Consider the following 22389-nt stretch of genomic DNA (forward strand, 5'->3'; position numbering starts at 1 on the left):
TATGTAGAAATTCTACCTAATATTTACATGTCTATACAATGCTTGGCTCCCTTAAAATATGTCGACGTTAGTACTTTTTTTGATTTTTAAAGGTAGAGTAACTAAAGAGGATAGGTTTTCATGGAAGCCTGAGGAGAGTTGGATGGCATACCAATTAATATAGGTCTGCTTATATTTTGGTAGTTGAAAATGATTTGTGCTGATTTAGGAGTTAATATGAAAGGAATAGGAAGATGAAAAATACAGAGACAGTTGAAAGGGAATGGGTTAAATGGAGATTTGTATGTTGGCTTGGCATTTTACCAAGTGCTTAGTCTTTCTTGAATGGGTAGTTAAAAGAAATGGAAGGCTATAAAATGATAATATGCCTATTCATAGAGCAGGCTGGAAAATTTGGTTTTATTTATCATAAAAGCTGGTTTTATTTATCATCTAACAGATTTTTTGTAAAAAAAATACAAACTGACATTACATTTGTGTTCTCCAAATGCTTGGTTCACCAGTTCCTTCAGCATGTCTTCCCCTTTACTGTTATACCTGGCATGAAACTTCTGATTAAAATAGCAGTTCCACTTTCTTTTTACCTTACTCTTCTTCTCCAGGGACTACTTTATTTCCAGGTGTCTGATTATCTTATACTATACCTTCATAGACTCAGAAATTTTATTGTCATATTTTTTTATGCCAAGATATTAAAGCAGAAGAAATAAGTCAAGGCATGATGGTATGTACTTCCTTTCATAAAATGCTTTAGGAATCTGTGAAATCCCTCCTGTCTTTTATTTTATTTATTAGTGTAGAGTGCAAGGAACATTTGTTTCATGTAATTAAATTAAGATACTGTGATCTCTATGGATTATAGAAATACCTGCTGAGAATTTGAATACTGGCTATTAAATTAATTTATCCATACCTTAAGTTTCTAAAATACCTGTAATATTTCTTTGTTGTAGTTTTAATAGTATATTTTTGTTAATTCAGTTGTGTCAAGGTAATGAAAGTTACTATTGTTTTGCCGATAGCTCAGCCCTACTTCCTTCATGGTGCTCAACAGCTTACCTCTTCCAACTAGCATTTTGAAAATTCTACAGTCTTGAGTGGTCTTATTAAAAACAGAGAGAGAGGTGAGACCCATCCCCTGTGACTCACGTTTCTTTAGGGGGTTGGAAAAAAGTCACCTCCTCACCCTCCCACCCCTCACTGCGTGACAGTGCTTAGGAGTTTTTAAATTGTCAGGAAGATTTGGTGTTTATCCTGAGATTTTGCTTAAAACATGCAACCAAGAAGGGGAAGAAGTTCTTCAGGAAAGTTTTTGCAGAATATTGGCTTGTCATGGAAACTGCATGCACGGGGGCTTCATAGGAATTGGTTAGAATATAGAGACATTGAAAGAAGCCTAATCATCATTTTTGGTACATTTTATTTAATGGATTTCTTACTTGAGTCTACCTTTTAGACTATACCACTGAAGTTCGGGCCAAGACCAAAAATAAAGCTCATTTTTCATTTCTGGTATATTCAGCATTTAAATGTCTCACTGATGCAACCTTTGGGTAGACAGTCAAGCAGATACCAAAACCTATTAGCACATTATTCTGGTAGTCTGAAGAAAAGAAAAAAAAAATCTTTCTTAGTGTTAGTTGTATTGTTATTTCTTCCTTTAGTGTAACTATTAGTTCTTCATGGAATTTATATTGTCAGATTTTGCTTGGCTTTTTATGGTTGGCAGGGAAATGGATTATGACTGAGGAAACTGTAAACCCTAGTTCATTTCCTTTGATTTAAACCTTCCTTTTCCTTTCAGTCACTGTTCCTTTTAGCAGATGGTGGTTATTTCTGTTTATTTTGCTTTTTCTCCATTTTTCCTCACTTGTAGGCAAAAATATTGCTCTTTCCTTTTTCCACTACTCATCAACTTGTACTTTGCCTTTTAATCTTTCCTAGATATTCTCTGGTATGAGGTGAACTCCTACTTGGCTTACCCAGGCACTTAATAAGGCTATCTTCACTTTACTCTGCCCGCCCAATTTTGTTTTTCTGTTTGATATTTATTTCTGCCCTGAGTTCTATTACGTACTGCCAAGTGTAAAGTAGTGGAAACAGTGAGTACTTCCAGACCTCCAGAATACACGTTTGAAAAGGACATGGCTGCTCATATACATGTAGTAAACACTCTCTGATTCTGAGGATTAGGGTGACTCCAGGTGCCCCATGTCATAGTTTTCTCTCCTCAAATATATTTTCACTACAAATAGAATTGAAAGCAATTTTTGGTATTTACCCATAACTACTAAAATATGTGTTTGTAAATATTTGGTATTCAAATGCAGCTTTATGAAGCATTCAATATATCTGACATCCTGTTTATTTTAAAAAGGGTTATATTCCAAAATAACATTTTGCAGTGCAAATTGGTGCAGTATCTCCTTTACAAAATTAGTATGTTCACCTTGTGTCATATTAGTTATTTGCATACATATCACTCTTATTCTGATGTGAATACAAATCATACAATAGAAAGAAGTTGGACATTAAGATGGCTCATATTCTGATCATTTGTGTGCACAGATTAGACACATACTAGGATGAGTTTTGTTTTTAATTTCTAATCGGTTGCATACCTATACTTTTGTAAAATACAATAAAAATGAGTAGGTGGACACAATTACAGAAAAAAAGATGAACAAGAGCAATAGAATAGATGAGTTCTCATAGGAGGGATGTATGCACGGTTGGATGAATGGAGGGTAACACATGGCAAGATCTTAAGGAGATAATGTTAACTACCTGAGCATGGGAAGAGATTTCCCACTTACTGGCTTGGATCATTTTTTTATTAACTAAAGTTGGGGATAAAGAAGGTAGCAGCAGCTGGTTTTGGGGTTGGGAGATAAAAAGGCTCTGAAATTGGAGATGGGTCATTGGAGTGTGAGTGTGGGGGTATTGACTTGGAAGTACCTGGAGGGATATTAGATGTTGGTGTAGACAGATATGTTGGGAGCTAAAAAGAAGGTCTAGAAATAGACTTTGAATATCTTCAGTATACAGTGTGTTTTGACTTCCTTTTTTGTTAAAGAAATTTTTGGAAGGGACCAGATGGGTAAACTTCAAAGAAGGAGCCACTTCTTTGATTGGAGATTGCCAGGATCCATTAGCCATTAAAAAGTCATTGGTATACAGTAGTCTTTCCTAAGCATGGGTGTAATAACCTTGTATTACAAAGAGAATCAGAAGGACTGAGTTTGAGGGGTTTGAGAGAACCTCAGTCAGATCAGCTTGACCAGGAATGTGACCCACAAGCCCTACCAGAACTTAGCAGTTTCATTTCTGTATCTTATTTCCAGAAATCAAATTCCTGAAGTAGCTACCATCACATCCTAAGATATCTCCCTATTCTCATCTGTTTATCATAGAGTATAGTTCTAGGAATGAAATCTGTTGGTTTTAATCATACTTTTAGAAGTGTGGCAATCTGTAAAAATGAGGAAACAATTTGTCTTTCCTTGCTTAAACTGTTAAACTCCCTTTTATAAGGGCTCTGTAAAAATAAGTTAACCTGTTTTCTTAGCCTGAAGTAGAACTGTTTTCTTAGTTCCCTTATCTATATTTTTTTGGATTCTGTCATGGAACTGTCTTTTCTTTCTATTCCCAGATCAGGTTAATTTTTTTTTTTTTTTTACTTCTAGAACATTAATTTCATTGAGCCTTGTATTCAATACTATTGATGTATAACCATAGCAGAGTGCCTGGCGTAGAGAAAAAGCTGGTAAAAACTTTCAATTAAGGTAGCAAACACACATACACCTTTAGAGTGTCTGAAACAAGGGTATCTAGGGGGCAAATGCAGAATTTAAAAACTTCAAAACAGTGGCATTTAACCTTAACCGTGCATTGGAATAATTTGTAGACGTGTCTAGCTGGTTCACAGGGGTGTTACCCCCCCAGCCCCCACCCCACTGAATCCAGAATTTCCAAAACTGGGTCTAGAATCCAAACATTGCCAATTCCAAATTAATAATTTATATATCTATATAATTTGTTAATTATAAAAAGTTATTATCTCTTTGCTTCTTTTCAGGATTGGGAATACAGTTGAAGGATCTACAATTGAAAAGATTTATGAGATAATCACAGGCTATACAGTTAAGAAGTAAAACAATTTAAAGGGAAATACAGTCTTGAAACTTGAGTAATTACATGATTATAGATTTACATTTCCCCCTCCAAGTAGAAATCAAGTTCCATTGTCTGTATAAAGCAAAAAAACTGTAAAACTATTATAAAATATTGAATAAGTCAAGGCTTTTAAAACAAAAGGTGACTGGTGAAAAAGATGCCAGCAGAAATTGTAATGAATCAAACCTTGTGTTAGATTGGACCAGAAATGCTCTATAAAAAGAAAATTACTGTAATATTTGTAAAAAAAAAAAAAAAAAAAAAAATGTTTTAGGTAAATCTTCTTGCTTAGAAATTAATTTCCTGTAGACCGCTTTCTGCCTTAACGTTTGTGTGTAGTCTCTGAACTACAGAGGCTTCTCCTGCATGATAACTATTTCGCATAGCAGTAGCCACTTTCAGTACTGCAATATTTCTGTGAGGTACAGTTGTTTCCTAGCTGCTTCAGGTGGTTCCAGTGATCAGAGGAAGATATTTTACCACAGTATTTTCATGTTTGGAGGGCGGTTGTCATGATTGACAGTCATTTCTGCTGATTTATGTGTTAATAGGTATATCTGTTTCGTGACTGGTTTAGATACCGGAAATGAAGTTACGAGGTCATGTCATCCCCACCCCCTTCTCTCATCTCTCCTTTACTGTGCTGAAGGGAATTGTGTCATTGTTTTTCTTTTTGTGGGGTTGTTTTGTGTGCTGTTCTTAGTTTTTTATAAATACTGAGTAATTATTCTGTAAGTTCTTCTCATCTGCCTGTTTTTGAATGTATACTCTTTTGCTGGGTAATTTTTCTATATCTGCTATTTGGAAATTTTTGACATTTCATGGTGTGGGTTTGAAATAGTGAATCAGTAACTTCATTGCTGCTTTTAAGATTCTTTGATAATTATATAAAACATGGTCGAGAACTACTCCAACCAAGTTTCCTTGCCAGGATCTTGAGTACTGCTAGATTAAATGTAGACTGGGCGATTAGAATTATACGTTTCTTTGCTCTTCCTTGTGGGGTTTCTCTATAATAGTAAAACTAAAATATTGCCATCTTGAAGGCTGTTTCTTTTCAGTTGACTTTGTATCTTTTGATGTCTCAGTTATGAAAGGTCTTTCTTTTCATACCTAATATTAATATATGCTTGCAGGGTAGATTGGACTTAGAAATGTAAAACAGTCTGAAGTGTGCGGCTGCTATGCTGCATTTTTTGTCTAGAGGAAAAAAATTGATTATAAAGCATGCTTTGTTTTCATAGTACTCACATTTAAAAATAGTTGTCTTTTGCTATGGTAGCACACTAAAAGGATGTTTGAAGACCTACAGTCTGCTTAGTAGGTAGGCCAAGGGAAATTAAAAACAGTCCTTGAAGTGTTCAGATGTTGGATTTTTTTTCACTCACTCAACCATGGTAAATAGTTTTTCATTTTTGTTTTGTTGACCATTGTATCCCTAGTGCCTTAGGGCATTATAGGCCCCTGATAAATATTTGTTGGATGGATTAAATAGTTCATATTTAAGGCTGTGGTCGTTTTGTTAGTAGTTTACCCATTCAGAAGATGTTACAAAGTTTACATTTTAAGAATAATGCAAATGTAGGCTAGCCTAATTATGCCATGCATATAACAGACATTCATGCATGAGTATACTAGCTACAGTGTTCATATCAAATGATGCTCTTTCTAATCTTTCTTTAGTTATAAAATTGGGTAGCCAATATTAGTTTATTCTTGTTAATTGAGGGTTCTAGTTGACCAAGTTCAGTTTTGTTGATTCTCTGTTGAAATAGAGTACTGAATGCTTGCTGAAGGTTATTTTTCTTGATTACGTTATTTTGGTCTTACATCTAGAAATTTGTTGTTATGAACATCAGTTATCACTTTGCCCAGCAGTTATAAAAAAAAGTAACTCTTTAGATGTTTGAATTGTGAATAGGAATTAGCTTATTGTTTCCAATTTTTTAAAAAATGGCTTATACTTTGTTGATTATTTTTAATGCTGAAAATTCATGGAGGTTCAGAATACAGTTCAAAGAAATTTACTTTTTTTAAAGGTTTTATACCAATTCTAGTAATTATTGTTTGTCTTCTGTTAATTAATGTACCAGGTTTCATGTTGAAAAACTAGATGTCAGATGTTACCCAGTGTTCTTTGGTGATAATTTGAGTTCGTAAAAATTGATGATATATATTGATGTTTACATTTATTTTCTGTGTAGGCTTGTATTATATTGTTATAAGTGGATGCTGTAATATTTATTAGTGGTTTAATATTGCATGAGGAAGTCTACAAATTTTTCAATTATGATTTCACTTACATTCTAAAAGAACAATTATATTTCATAGATGAACCTGAACACACCCTATTTAATGTCTTCTCTGTAGGGTTTTAGTTTTAAAGGGCAGTGTCTAAGTATAATGATTATTGAAGAATCAGTAAAAGCAGACAGGTTTTACTCTTTATGCTAATTCTTATAGCAAGTTTTTGGTTCCTAAAGTTCAAGTCTCATTTTGAGATAAGTGGTGGTGTTCTGATATTAATACCATTAGACCCCTATTTTCAGTTTTGTAAATGATAAATTGAAACATGTTTTATTTAAACTATTCTGTAACTTAATTCTTCCTGTGTCTTGGAAACTAAAAAATCTGAAGCTTTTTTCATTTAAAAAAATATACATAGAATGACTTAATAGAGTTATTTCTTCCCTAAATTCCCCATTCTCAACTCTCAAGAAAATAATCCAACAGCCTGTCAGTTCACAGCAATAAATGTTGAAAGAAAGTAATTCTACTTGGTTGGCCAATACATTTTATTTGCACAGCATAGTCTCATTATTAAATGTTAGACCTAAACACCTGAAAAATATTTTAAGATACATTTATATGACTCTAAATTTAGTGCATTAATTTTCTCACTCTCCTCTTGCAGCATTTTCAGTTAGCTTTGGTTGACTGTAATCCCTGCACTTTGTCCAATGCGGAAAGTAAGTATTATTACATGTCATAGTTTTCTGCATTATTCAGATCACTTCATGGCTAATGATAATAATAGTGATAAATCCTGTGGAATTTTCTTTTCTACTAAAATTATTAAATTTAACTTTATATTGGTTGCCATGGCTACTTGCACAAATGGAACATGTGAGGCCAGTTATTGTAAAAGCCTGTGTTGAAAATAGTGAAGTGGGTTATTGAATTAAAATTATCTGCATTAATGAACAAGATTGATTATTTGTGAATTAATTATATAGTGGATGACTTGGAGAGATTAAAAACAGAGTCTGCCAGTCTTTTAGGAAAAATGAATATAAAGATTCTTATGTGGTAGCTCATTTTGATGTGTGGTATTAAACTTATTTGTAATTATGAAGACATACTTTTTTAAATTTTTTTTTAATTTTTTTCATGACTTAAATGTTTTATTATAGTTGTACATGTATACAAAGTTTGATTAGTTAATATTTTTTAATTAATTTAAAAAGAATGTTTTTGTGAAGCATTTTCTGGTACAGTAGTTTTTTGCAGACAATTGTTTTCTGCTTCTATATAGATTTCTTTCCCAGATTAGATTAGGTTGATTGTAATATGTTTAATCAGTAAGTATTTAGTGGTGTATTTGTTTAGTGTACTTAAAGTATCCAATAAGAAGTTTTAAGAAAATTCATTGGATTTAAGCTGGATTACTCAAAATCTTTCTTACTTGAAAAATAAAAATTTTAAGTAGAATGTATGAAAAATTGAGCCGTTCCTAAAGGAAATTTCAATAATTCAAAGGATTGTGATTTTTTTAACAGTATAGAAAGGTGTTAAGTGATAAGTAGTCTTGTTCTTTAAAAATAATATATACTTGCCTAAGAAAATGATTGAATCAGTAAAACTGTAGAATTTTGACTATTACCCGGTGAGTAAGTAACATGGATTAAGATATAACAGGGATTAAATCATTATCTATACCATACCAATTATCTGATACTTCTGCTAAAGGTGATTTCCTGAGAAAACAAAAGATTTCTATTTTCTTTGCTTGAAATTGCCAGGATTTAGTACTGATCAGTGTATTTGCAGAATAAATGGTGGGAAGTTATCATATGTAGCAATATAGTATAGTTTCTAAGATGAGGTTAGATTTGAAAGACAATTTAACTCATTTATTAATTTATAAAATGTGCTTTTTCCTTAATTATATATTCAAGTTATATAAACCATGTAGAATATAGATCCTTAAAATTCCTTTACAGTTAAGTTGTGTGAATAAGGAAACAACTGATTTTCATTTAATTCATTGCCATCTAAAGGCTTACTTTGATAACTATTTGTCAGTTTGATAACTTCAGGGACATTTCATTAATGTCCAACTAAATATTTTCGTAAATTCTTGTTTTTTTAATACTCTGTTAAATCTCAATTACAGATCATTTTTGTTGAGAGGAAAATGCCTACATATGTAGAATGAGTGCCGCGGGGCAGAAAACTTCCAAATAGAATTTGAAGAGGACAGTTTGAACTATATGTTTTCAAATCTACTGTGCCTCTCTTTCTGTTGTTTATTGAGATAAGAAATAGGAGGTAGGGTGACCAAGATCCTGTTTTGCCCAGGAAGGAGGAGTTTCCTGGGACATTTCAGTGATAAAAGGTTGGCCATTCTAATGGGGAAGGGCACACACTTTGAGACTTTTAAGCTATTATAGTTCAGTTGATTTTAGAAGATCTACATGATTACTTGATAACCATGATAATGGCTAATGTCTCACCAAGTACTAACAAATGTAGATTACCTCATTTGAGACAGATATTATTGTTCTAAGCATTAGAGCACTTTATTGTGTTGGTAAGTCTTATTTCTCTTTGGATTTTTTATATCCTCGCTGATGTGTGTATGACACAGACCTTGACACTCTTTGGAGTCTTCCCATATTATTTTGTGATACTCCAAAGATCAGTAGTGTAGGCTGCAGAAAGTAAAATGGGATTTTAGAAAAATGCCTATATGAGATATTTCTATTTTATTACACAAATCAGTTGTGTAATTTTTAAAACTAAGTAAATGTGCTTACTGCTTCTGAAGTGATTTAAGAAGTGTTAATTGTCGGAAATAAAGTGGTACCTGTAAGGGAATAAACGCTCTCTCGGTTCTGGAGGAGAAAAGAATTTATTTACGATCTTGCAAGATGGGGCGTCCAGCCAAACACGCGGAAGGCTGGCGCGCCAGAGGAAGAGAATGGCGATGTTTAAATCTCCTACTCCTAATTCGCAAGTCCCTCCCCTGTTTCCCCATTGACTGGGTACTACAGAGGTTACAGCCTATCCGAGAACACTAACTAATTCATCTTTTGAGATTTTAATTTGTACAGCCAATCCCAGAGAGCCAACTAGCTCATTATTGAGATTTTGAACTGATTAGCCAATGCCCCCCCAAATTTTTATTTTTTTTTGCTGTGAGTTCCCGCCTCTGATACTACCTCATGTCTCTTTACATCAGGCAGATTCTCTCTTCTCTTTGTCTGGGGCTTGTTTAAACTGGTTTTGCCTCCATTTCCCTTATTCCATGCTGTCTCTATGTGAAAATGAAACTTATTCCTTTCTTACAGATTCCCTCCTCTTTTTTTTTAAACACTTTTAGTTTTCACATTTTAGATTCTCAAATTTGCTAAGGGCTTTTTTACATTCCTCATCATAGGGATCTTTCTTATTTTTGATTCCAGTGGTTTTGATGGCTTTTTGAACTAGCCTTTGAGCACACGGGATTATGTAGCACCCAGCTGTTATAAACATTTTGGCTGGAATGATAAGGAAAATTAAAATAGATGTTGCAATTCCTTTCCATTTCTCGAACCAATTTTCCAACCATTCTATGAGTGGGTTGTTAATGCTAGAATTCTTTTCTAGTTTCTGAAATAAGGCTGTTAAGCCTTGTAGGGCTTTGGTGATAGTTCCATTAGGTGCGGTATTATTGGGGATGAATGTGCGACAATTTGCCCCAACTATAGCACAGACGCCTCCTTTTTCAGCTAGCATCATGTCTAGGGCCATTCTGTTTTCCCACGCCATTCGGCTAGTGGCATCTAACTGTTCTGCTATTTCTTTAATGACATTCCTGGTATAGTTGATAAATTTTAGCTGATGATTGACATTTTTATTGATGGTGACCCACCAGAATAAGGACGATTTAAATTTTGCAGCTAATTGATTTTTAGCTTTAAACTCATTAGGAACTTTCTGGGGAACCCCTATACTATCTACAAGCATTTTTTATTGAAGGAACTAGGTACACTTTGTACATTTTTCTTTTCTCCTTTGCCTTGGGTTGGTACTTTATTACTTTCAAATGCCAGGGTGAATGAGATAGCCAATTGAACCAGAGCACAGGTTTCTCCCCACCTTTCAGGTAGTGTTGGCCAGAGGATGCCCTTCCCACAGTACCACCAGAGGTCTGCTTGGGGTATAGTTAGGCTGGAGAAGTTGCCAGTACTATCCTTGCTCACATTCCACACCTGTGTACACAAAGCCATGGTACTAAGATCCTGGAGCCCTTCTTCCCATCTGGAGAGACAGGCAGAGTGGTTTCCGGGACCAAGGTGAGACGCTGGTATGGCTTTGACACTTCCCTCCTGGACTGGAGGGAAAAGGGAGGACAACGTACTACAACTTTCACCAGGAGTAGCATTTTGAAAGAGGAGTGTTATACATTTAAACTCCCTTTCATGCTTTTTCATCCCCAAGGGGAAGGGCATAATCTGAACAGTGGGTTGTTTGGTTGTACAAGCATAACAGTCACTTCTGTTTAGACTCTGGATGGTATGTTTGCCCCATTCTACCCAGGCATTTGTATTTCCATAACCTGTCTCTATTTCTGTGGTTTGCTTTAAGTTTTTGGCCTTAAGTATTCTAATGACCTTGGGGTCAATTTGTACTGGAGAGTTAAATTCCAGCCAAGTTTCCCTTAATGGTTTTTCCTCCAACCTGGGTAAGACCCATTCCTCATACTGTGTGGTCCACCAAGCAGTGTTTCAAGAATAACAGGGGTTAGGTGTCTCATAAGTTATACTCTCAAATGTTCGCCCCCCAACAATCTTGCTTTCTATTTGAACAGTCTGCTTACATAAATGCTTATATTCCTCCCTCAGTTGTTGCTGATGTTTTAGATTTTTACAGCTCATTACTTGACAGACATCAAATTGTACAGTTTGAGACTTTAAGCCTTTGACTACACTTATAACCAGCTTAGCAGAACCTGTTACTCCTTGAATATAGAACATTATGATCAGTATAAGCAATTTCATCATTAAGCTATACACAGAGCACAATGCAAACATAGGGTTTAATCCAGCCCTTCCTCCCTCCTAGTATGTTCTTTCAACTGTTGCCTATTTAAGGTGATCCTTAGGGGATCTGAGGTAGGAGTCACTTTCCAGGATTCAGGTTGAGTTGCTGGATACTTATCGTCTGGTTCAGGCACCGGTCCCTTCACTCGTGTGTAATGAGTCCAGCCTCTTTCTGCCGTTCGGACTGTCATCTCAGTTGTCAGGAAGACTTGATAGGGTCCTTCCCAGATTGGTTGAAGTTTGGATTCTTTTCACGACTGGATCAGAACCCAGCTGCCAGGCTGATGTCGACGGGCAGCAAATTCAAGAGGCGGGGTCTGAGCCAGCAGTCCACGGTGCCTGAGAGATGATAAAGTAGAAGACAAGGCCAGTATATAATTCTTAAGAAAAAGATCCTTTGTGTCTAGGGAGGGGAGCTCTCCAGTCCTCCTGGGGAAAGGCAAACCAAAAACCAAAGGCCTACACCTTGTAATTGCCTAAGTACTAAATTACACATGGCTTGCACCCCTCTAATGACTCTCCTAGTGTAAAACTGCTAATACCTGCTTTAGGTACAGACACTCCTGAAGTCATGTGCATGAAGAGCAGCAAGAACTTACCAACATTTCAGGCTAGAACAATTAGACTAAAGGACAACAATAATTTACAATAACCTAAGATTAATGAACATAAAAAGGCTTACCACTCTTAAATGCTAACTTAAAATTCAGTTTTTTTTAGTACACCTAGTTTAGTGATGCTTGAATATACGTGATTCACATATATGCATACCCTGAACATACACACAAGTTTTGCTGTTAGATGAGTAAAAACCCACTCTCCAGGGAGAGGAGGACAAGCCTTGGTGTGTAGTATTTGACAATATATGTGGTGTCTTTATTCCTGTTAGACTTAATGTTAAGATAGCAACCTGGCATTACCAAATGGAGACCTGGGAAGAGATATGAACCATTCACTGTTCTAAGTTTGTTTAATTCAGCTTTAGTGAACCTTAAACCCTTTTATAGGAACATTTACTTGCACTTTGAGTATGGACCTTTTGCTTTTGCCCAAAATATATCAGAAAAATTATTCTGCTTTTTACAAGAATACACAGTCTCATATATCTGGAATACAGACACATATAACTTATATACACACTCATAACCATACGAAACAGACATATATTCCCATTTACAAGCATGTATAGCCAATACACTACTGTTACACATACATAGAAAACTTTTACACAGTTTTTCTCACTTTTTTTTTTTCATTTTTCACACTATTGTGAAACTGCACACAATTGCCCAGCTTTAGAGTACACACAAACTAGTATACGCTATAAAGACACAAAGAAATAGCTTCAGTTTACTATAGATGAGTACACAGGAAATTTTTGCCAAGTTTTAAATTACACACTGACAAACTTTCACAGTTTGAAAGACTCCTACGTAATTATATTACATGCTTTTATTACATACAAATACAACTATCCCACATTCTTGTGTAAACATACAACTTAAACTCCCATTAGATTCATGAAGTTTTAACTCTCAGAATGCATCCAAATACAGTCCTAAAAAATGTGCATATAACTTTCTATATACCCTGATACACACATTAAGGGACTTTAAATGTAGCTTCCACATGCCTTAGACTTAATTACACAGCACACTAAAATATGTAAATGTATTTATTAATACCTGTTTAGCCCCACATAAGTATATGAATAGAGAATCACACAAACCCCATGCTACAAATTTCCTTCCTCTTTTTTTTTTTTTTTTTTAACTGCTCCAATTACTTCTCTATCTCACTTTTGTCTGTTTCCTCCCTGGCTTGTTGACTCTCTGAATATTTCCTCTAATGGCTTATTCAGCCATTCATCGATTTTTGGATCTTCTCTGAATATTAGGCTAAAATTCCTTTATATAGCTGACCTTTTAAAGTCTGAGTTATTAACAGAATGACATTGTATTCTTGGGGCTTGAGGGAGTGGGAGTCCAACCCTTTTTAGAGGCTTTTGTGGCAGCCCTTTTCTTTTCAAAGTCTGGGGTGATGCTGGGGAGATTACCTTTTTGGCCCCACCCTTCTTAAACATCGGGGTGCCACCCAGACTCTGCCTCTTCGGGGTAAAGGCTCTACCTTCTCTGAACAAGTGGGGTGGCAGCCAGGCTTTTCCCATTCCCCTGGGAATGTGCTCCACCCTCTGGGTCCTGAGGCGGCAAAACTTTTCTAGAGCATTGAGGCAGAAGGCCCACCCTCAACCCCCAGGGCAAACTCACCCTTTTCATGCATGTGGGCCACTCCACTCTCCCAGCCTGAGACCACTTGACTTCAGACCTCAACTTTCATCGTTCTTTGGGGATATGGGTACAGCCAATTTTATTTTAGGTAGATGTAGTCTCTCTCTTTCTCTCATAGCCGCCCTCTTTCCCATTTCCCTTTCTTCTCCCAAGAAAGGGATATTTACATAAACCAGAGTTTAAGAATCAAGTTAATTGTTATTCAGCTAGCCTTGCTAGGCTTTTTATTAATGATTCTTACCTTCCTTTCTTTAAGAGCCTTTAGAAACAGAAACTTTTGGAAATCTCTCCTTTTTTTTTTTTTTTTTTTTTTTTCCTTAACTTTTGGTGGGTTGTAATTACTGGAGCAATCAGCATTAACTGGCTCTTCAATTGCCTGGGGGCATAGACTGCTTCCACCAAAACCTCAGGCTTTAATGGTTCCCGCCCCAGTGGGGGAGGGGAAACCATAAGGTGGGGGAATGCTTATCCCAGGTTTTAGTTTCTTTTTTCCCTGCAGCCAGCACATGGCACAGTTCAATTCTGCCTTGGAAAAAGGTTTATTTTTATTAACATGACACACGAGGTCAGCACAAAGCCAACTCTTATCTGCCTTATATTTTGGCCAGAATATATTTGGCAGCAAAATGCCTTTTTTTTTTTTTTTGTCTAAACATAACAATAATATTTGATCATTTTCTTTTACCCTTTCCCTTGGTCCAATTACTTTTAGCCCAATGTTTTAACATGTTTCCCAATGGATTATTTAGAGGAATGTTCCCCGGGGACCCTAAAGGTACCCCCTTCCCTTTATTCCCGGCCGGCTGACTGCCTCTATTCCCCATTCTGAGTCTTGCCTGAGCATCTTTCCCTTAGGATCAGCTCTAGGCTCATCAGAATGTCCCCATTCTGAGTCTTGTTTGGGCATCTTTCCCTCAGGATCAGCCCCAGACTTTCAGAATGCTTTAACCACCAAGGTAATATAATATTTCTTTCATTACCTTGGTCCGTGCACGGAGTTGCCTGGTTAACCAGAGGCAGGCCTTTTCTTTTCCCCCTTTTCTCATCCACAACTGGCAGATCCAAGCGTCTGGTCTCGGGCCCTTTAGCTGCCGGAGATGGGCCCCCAATGGCGGAGTCCGAGACCGCTCAATCAGCGGGGCGCGCCTTCCCTTTGTCCACCTCGGGGGTCCCCCTCCGAAGCTTTGGATCCCGGACGAGCCCCCAAGTTGTCGGATATAAAGTGGTACCTGTAAGGGAATAAACGCTCTCTCGGTTCTGGAGGAGAAAAGAATTTATTTACGATCTTGCAAGATGGGGCGTCCAGCCAAACACGCGGAAGGCTGGCGCGCCAGAGGAAGAGAATGGCGATGTTTAAATCTCCTACTCCTAATTCGCAAGTCCCTCCCCTGTTTCCCCATTGACTGGGTACTACAGAGGTTACAGCCTATCCGAGAACACTAACTAATTCATCTTTTGAGATTTTAATTTGTACAGCCAATCCCAGAGAGCCAACTAGCTCATTATTGAGATTTTGAACTGATTAGCCAATGCCCCCCCAAATTTTTATTTTTTTTTGCTGTGAGTTCCCGCCTCTGATACTACCTCATGTCTCTTTACATCAGGCAGATTCTCTCTTCTCTTTGTCTGGGGCTTGTTTAAACTGGTTTTGCCTCCATTTCCCTTATTCCATGCTGTCTCTATGTGAAAATGAAACTTATTCCTTTCTTACATTAATTACAGTTCATGGTTTGAAAAGGGAAGAAACAAAGCAATGTGAGATTTTTTATTGTATGATTGCCTCTTGGGATAAAATTGTTTCTTCTAGCAAAACCAAAAATAATATTAATTTCTGAATAAAGTTTAATTTCAGTACCTTTTATGACAGTATTTGTTAAAATTTCTATCTCTAATTGAAACTTGCCAAGTTGAACTTTTCCTTAGTTGTATGATTATGCTACACTTAAAGAGGAATCTTAAGAATTTAAATGTATGGTCATTTTTACATTATGCAAAATTTACTGGATTTACTAACTCATGGGATAGTGAGGCCCTTTTCATAAGGCACTTGGGCCTAAGCCTGGAGGAAGTTGGGGATATTATCAAAATGCCAGCTAACTTCTGATCTTTTTCTTCCTTGTCATCTTCATTAGAGGAGTAAGAAAATTGGGGGAAATGGGCATAGATTTTTTTCATCCCTTCCCAATTCTCTTAACTAGAAGCCAGTCTCCCTCCAACAATGTATTGAGGTGAGATTTGGACTGGAACTCTCAAAGAGTAGAAGAAAAGCCTTCAACCCATGTAGATAAAGGGGATGTTTATATGTTTTCACACACACACACACATATATATGATTTTTATTTTTATTTATATTATTTTTGTTTGCTTGGATTTTCATCTTTTAAAGATATTTTTATTCTGTCTCATACTGATTAGTTGACTTGTTGACAGTTAACTGCTTATGGAGAGATGGAGTACTTTTGATCCAAAAAAAATCATTGATATTAAAGTTCATTATGTACTTTTGTTTCTTTGTTTTGCTTTTGTGGCAAGGAATTTATGGTTATTTAGTTCACCTATTCCTGGTGTGGATCTAGGGAAACAGGCATCAGAATCCCTCACAGAATTGAATAAAAAAGCAGCTCTCTAGGCCTTGCCTGCCCTAGGCTTACTGAATCATAATCTCTTAAGAGCTGGTTTCATGAATCTGTATTTTTAACAAGCCTTCCAGATGAATCTTAAAATTATAGGAATCATTGAGTTTGTGGTACACACCCCAATGAAAATTTGATGATAGCTTATGGACCTTCTCTTTAAAATTCCACATAAACATTTTGCATACAGTTTTGAAAGCTTCTCAGACTCCTTGAAATCCAACTATGAAAACCATGCAAATAGAACATAAAAAAAGAGATTTATCATTGAGGAATGAAAATCATATTATTTAAATAGGTAGAATCTAGTGGTTTTTTTGTTTTGTTTTGTTTCTTTTTTAACTTTTTGTTTTGAAATATTTTCAGACTTACAGGACAGCCACAAAAATAATACAAGCCCCATATAGAGAAATCCGACATACCCCCCAGATACCCAGATCCACCAATTTTAACCTTTTGCTATATCATTCCATCTATCTATCTGCCTATCAATCCATTTTCTGAACACTTGAGTGCAGATTGTATACGTCATACTCCTTGAACACTTAATACTACCATGTACATTTCCTAAGAAAAAGGATATTCACTTAATGTAACCATCGTTAAGTGCAGTTATCAAGTTTAAGAAATTTAACATTGTATAAAGCCTTCATTCTATATTCCAATTTTTTCATATGTCCCAATAATGTCCTTTTGAACCTTTTCTCCTGCCTTATTAGATCTCATCCAGGATCACATGTTGCATTTAATTGTCATTGTCTCTTTAGTTGCTCCTTTTTTTTAAAATTGCGTGAACATATATACACAACATAAACTTTCCCGTCTCAACCACTTCCAAATATAATATTCAGTGAGATTATTCACTTTCCCAGTGTTGCAGTACCTTCATCACCTTCCATTACTAAAACTTTTCCATGTCCCCAAACGGAAACCCTGTATGCATTATGCATTAACTCCTGCTGTCCCATGCAACTTGTACTGTACTTTGTCTTTATGAGCTTGCATATTCTTAAATATTTTCTTTGTAGTTAGCATGGGGCTTAAGTTGAACATCCTAAATCTGTAACAATCTCGTTTGTTTTGATACCAACTTAACTTCAGTAGGATAACAAACTATGTAGAATCCAGTTTTGATTCCTGATTGTTGCTTTTGTTGAATCATTCATACTCTAGTGATGCAGTTTTAAACAATGAAGGTCAAGAACTTAAGGGAAAATGCAACAACTCATTTCTTCTGAGTATTATTACCAGTTTGGTATCTATGACTTCTTTATAAATGTTGTTTATATGAAATATGGTGTAAGAAATTTAGAACATTTTTGTCTTAATATGTTTTTATTAAAGACTGACTTTACTATATTTTTTGACTTGTAGCTCAGTTTTTAAATGCTGTGTGTTAAAGTGTAAATTATATATATAACTTTTATTTGCTTAATGTTGTCACTTTGAACTTTGTAAGAAGTATACTGATTTCCTCTAGATTTTTAATGTTAATTTCAATAATCACACTAACAAATTTTATTTGATGATCTATAGTGAGTAAATGTTTTCTTATGTTCATGTTCTTTACTATGTTTATTTGTATATTGTCTTATTAAGAATGAATAAAAGCTATATTCCTCTTAAATCTATATAGTGTAGACTGTGTTTATGTTTAACATTTTGTATGATTCTTAATTTACCCCAAATTCTTCTGTATTGTGATTGATTATTATTTTCTGTCATCCTTTGCAGTTCAATTTCACATTGCCCACTTATATGAAACCCAGGTAAGTGTTTTAACTTATTCTACTTAAACAAAACCAAAAATTATTATCCATATCATGCTTTAAGTGAAATTAAACATGTATAGATAATTTCATGTGTTTCTGGGCATTACCTCTTACAAACATTTTATATTTATACTCCTTAAATTTTGCTTAGTGAAAGAGTTATTACAGGAGAATTGATATTGTCTTTGTGCTTTAATTCACCTCTCTAAACACAGAGTGCTTGGGGAGTATAAAGAAGTATTGTTTATTATTATTTCCCTCTAAACTTCAGTCATCCGCAAGATAAATGTCTATATTTAAGATTTCTCTTATCTTTGATGTGAAATGCCTAGTTTTCTTCTCAAAATGTTTACAGATAGTTGTTGTTATGCATTGTTTTTAATTATTTTTCTTTTGCTTTTCCTAAGATTGAAATATTCTCTTCTATATGTCACCATTTGAAAAGCATGTACAGTTACCTCTTGATGTCATTACCACTTCTTTTATGACTGTTATACTTTTAAAACTTTATGTTTAATTTTAAAGCATTTTGCACTTGTGTATAACAGATTTTTCTTGGTTGTGTGATAAAAAGGTATAGCACATAAAAATTCACTTTACGTAGTGGTACTAGAGAGAGGAGGGAGAAGTTGAGATGAGACTGAAAAATAGCTAATCAGGGTTTACCAGTAGTTGAGTGTTCAAGATTACATTTTGACTGTAATATACTACATAAATTTAATAACATATTTTCAGGAAAAAAAAATACTTGTTATATATGCACTTAATTTGGGAGGTCTATTTTGAGTTTTTGGACCAAGTATTATAATAATAATAATAATATAGTAAGATGCCATGCAAGCTCTTACTCAAGAGATGCAGGATCCTATATTCTGTTATTGATACTATCATGGGATGTAGTCAGATAGTTTATGAGCTAATTTATGCTGGTCATCCCCAAACCCAGCTGTGTAGCAGAGTCATCGGGGAAGCTTTTACAAATCAGAGCCACCATGGGGAGCTCTAAAAAGAAATTTGCATCAGATTCCTGGACACCTCTACTATCCCACCCCACCTCCTATCCATATAAGAATGCATACCTTATACTGAATCAGACTTGATGCACGCTCAGTTTTGGATACCCAACTATTTCAGGAATTTTATCCACCTTGAGAAGATATATTTGAGAATTACATGTATGTCATGGAACACAGTGTTTATCTGCCAATGCTAATCCCAGCCTCCTGCCCACATCCAAAATCAGCAAAGGCCCCAGGATAAAAGCAGCTACAGAAGTTCTTCCCTTCCTGGAGTTGTAGCTCTTTCTGTTTTCATTACCTCAGGAGTTTTCTGCTTCCTTCAAGAAGATGATTTTTGAATTTTACCCAGCTTTTCTGGTTCTTGGCGAGAACACTGGTCTGTCACTAGCTGAAGCAGAAGTATTCTCACCTTTATTTTTGATAAGGGTTTTTCCTGCATATGGAATTCTATTTGATAATTCTAATTTTATTTCACCTCTTTGATGTTTGCATTCCACTGTCTCCTGGCTTCTCTTGTATCTAATGAGAAGTTGTCAGTTTGACTTATTGTTTAATCCTGTGAAAATAATGTGGAGATAGGGCCCTGCCCCATTTATTCTTGCATTTGATAAATTTTAATACCCATTCAGATTAAACAAAACAAATGAACAAAACTCATGGCAAGTAGAATATATAATTAGGTAACAGGAAGATGACGGTGTAAGGATATAAGACAGGATTGAAAATCTCCACTCCAGTGTTTATAATAAGAATTTTCATTTTCAGTTGAAAAGTTAAAAGCAAAAAGGGCTGCCTGCCTACCTATAGCAAGTTACTTTTTATATTAGCAGATTTATACTAACCTTTTTTGTGAATACGGATTTTAAAAATTTAGATTAGTCACATATGGCTAGTGACTACTTGCCAGGTAACCAAATAGTTCAAAGTCAGTTTATCTATGTGGGAAAAAATATTCTCTAATAAATGAGGAAAGAATTCAGTATGATTTTACAGCACATAATGAAATAATGGCTCTAGGTAATGAACGTCAGTGACTGCTTGTATCACATAAGAGAGACAATTAAATGTTATTAACTCCTGATGGAAAGACCCAACACCACCTATGAATATTCTTGAGAAAAAAATCAGCCTGAATCAGATCAGACCTCTTTTTCTAAGTACCAATTATAGTAGAGAGTACAGAGCAATATGCTATACAACCCCACCAGGACATAATAAGCAAAATCTGGATTGGGATAACTCTATAGGACAAACAACCCAGTTTATTCAATAAGTAAATTTTAATAGAGGAAAAAAGAGAGGGAGGGGGGAAATCCTACAGATTAAAAGAGACATAACAAAATTACATTACAACCCAATTCAATCTTGGACCACCTTTGGGTCCTAAGTTAAACCAACTGTAAAAATCCATTTATGAGAAAACTGGGATATTTCAGTGCTGACTGGAAGTTTATTATCAGGTAATTATTGTCATGTTTTTTAGGTATGATAGCAATAATATTATTTTTTTTTAAAGTTCCTAGGTTTTGAGATACGTACTTAAAACATTTATGGGTTAAATGATATAGTATGTAGGGTTTGCTTCAAAATAATGGAGAAGTGGGGAGGCCATTGAAATAAGACCAAGGCTTGATAATTGTTGAAACAGGGTGATTGATGACTATATGGGAGTTCTGTACTATTTTATATGTTTGAAAATTTCCATAATTAAAAGTTAAAACTTGAAAAGTGATGGAATACCTTTTTAGCTAGAATGGTTAAGGAAGGCCTCTCTGAATAGGAGCTGTTTAGGCTGAGTCCTGAATGGAGAGGAGCCAGTGATACAATCTATTGGGACTGAAGTTTTGTGTGTCTGGCAGAGATCATTCTAATAAACACGTGTTAGCAAGTACAGTGGCTTTGTGGGATTAAAGTTAAAATGTTTGAAAGACAAAAAGAAGCCTTTTAAAAGCCAAAGTGGTTGAAGTACAAAGATAAGGGTATGAGGTTTTTAAAATCCTTCATTTATTTTTTTATTTTTATTTATTTTTTGTTAAATTAAACCATGCACATTTAAGTTGGGGTGCTTTTAATGGGATCTCAACCCTGTACTTTTAGGTTGTTAGGCTCTTACAGACAAAGCTATTGATATCTTCGTAGGTTTTAAAAATTAGATTGTCATGGATTTCTATGTATATTGTTATAACATCTCTAAACAAAGATAATTTTTTTCTGTATAATAACAAATAATGTCCAAACATAATATTGTCAATTATTCTTGACCTTTTATATCAATTATTTAATTCACCTTTCCCATTTTATTAGCTGGGATCTCCAGAATCATTTTCTCAAATGGAGATAATTTAATGTTAACTGGCCTTCTTTTCTCCATCTTTATTTTAATGAAAAAACTTGAGCAGTTCCCAAGTAATATGAGAATTGCTTTGATTTTGGCTAAGTAGTCCTCTTCATATATCAGTATTTCTCTCCATTACACCAAGTTGTTTTTAGACGTGGCTGCTAAATTATGTGAGATGCCTACTGGTATGATCCTGAGGTTTTCTTTTAACATGTTGACAGTAATGAAATGGATAAGTTAAACAAAAGAAAAAGGCCTTAATGAAACCAAAAGTGGATTCTTTGTATAGGCCAATAAAATGGATAGAAAAAGAGAATAAATGATTTCTTTTAGCAAAAAATAAATGGTCACATTTTATCTAAGAACAAGTAAAAAAAAAGTTGAATAGATGACTACTCTTTCCATTCTCATCCATGGTAGTTAAACAATTAACATTTTTAAAAAATGTAAAGTCATATGGACCTGATGATTTCACAGCTTCTATTAACCTATTAGCCTTTTAAGTTTAAAGATATAGAAAAATGCCTCCCTATTTATTTTGTTATTAAAACATTACTTATTTTTAAATAAATAATCCAAAACAAAAAAGTCTGAAGCTTTCTCCTCTCTCCTTTTCCCAGCTACCTGTTCCCTTCCTTGACATCATGAGTGTTACTAGTGTTTTTAGTATCCTTCCAGAGAAAACCAGTACATATATAAGCAAATTCATATGTACATGTATACATATATTTCTTGTTTTTCTTTATTTTATTCAAATGATAGCCCTTTTGACCTTACTTTAATTTTTTTAACTTAGCATTATATATTGAAAATCATTCCATGTTAATATATGTAGAGCTGTATTATATTCATTTTC

At 34.9% G+C, this 22389-nt stretch overlaps 1 protein-coding gene across 13 annotated transcripts in view; it reads left to right on the forward strand.

The window, feature by feature from the left end:
• The window catches only part of KDM6A (lysine demethylase 6A), a 244651-nt gene that overhangs the window by 145570 nt on the left and 76692 nt on the right, over nt 1–22389 (forward strand). For all 13 annotated transcript variants that reach the window (XR_005214496.1, XM_037821207.1, XM_037821210.1 and 10 more), the window contains 2 exons: nt 7091–7145; nt 18139–18173. Coding sequence is in view for 12 of the 13 variants with exons in the window: in XM_037821207.1 (XP_037677135.1) it covers nt 7091–7145; nt 18139–18173 (90 nt within the window). In the remaining variant the exon portion in view is untranslated. The remainder of the gene's footprint in view (nt 1–7090; nt 7146–18138; nt 18174–22389) is intronic.

The sequence above is a fragment of the Choloepus didactylus genome, chromosome X, assembly GCF_015220235.1.
Source record: "Choloepus didactylus isolate mChoDid1 chromosome X, mChoDid1.pri, whole genome shotgun sequence".
Taxonomy (NCBI): Eukaryota; Metazoa; Chordata; class Mammalia; order Pilosa; family Megalonychidae; genus Choloepus; species Choloepus didactylus.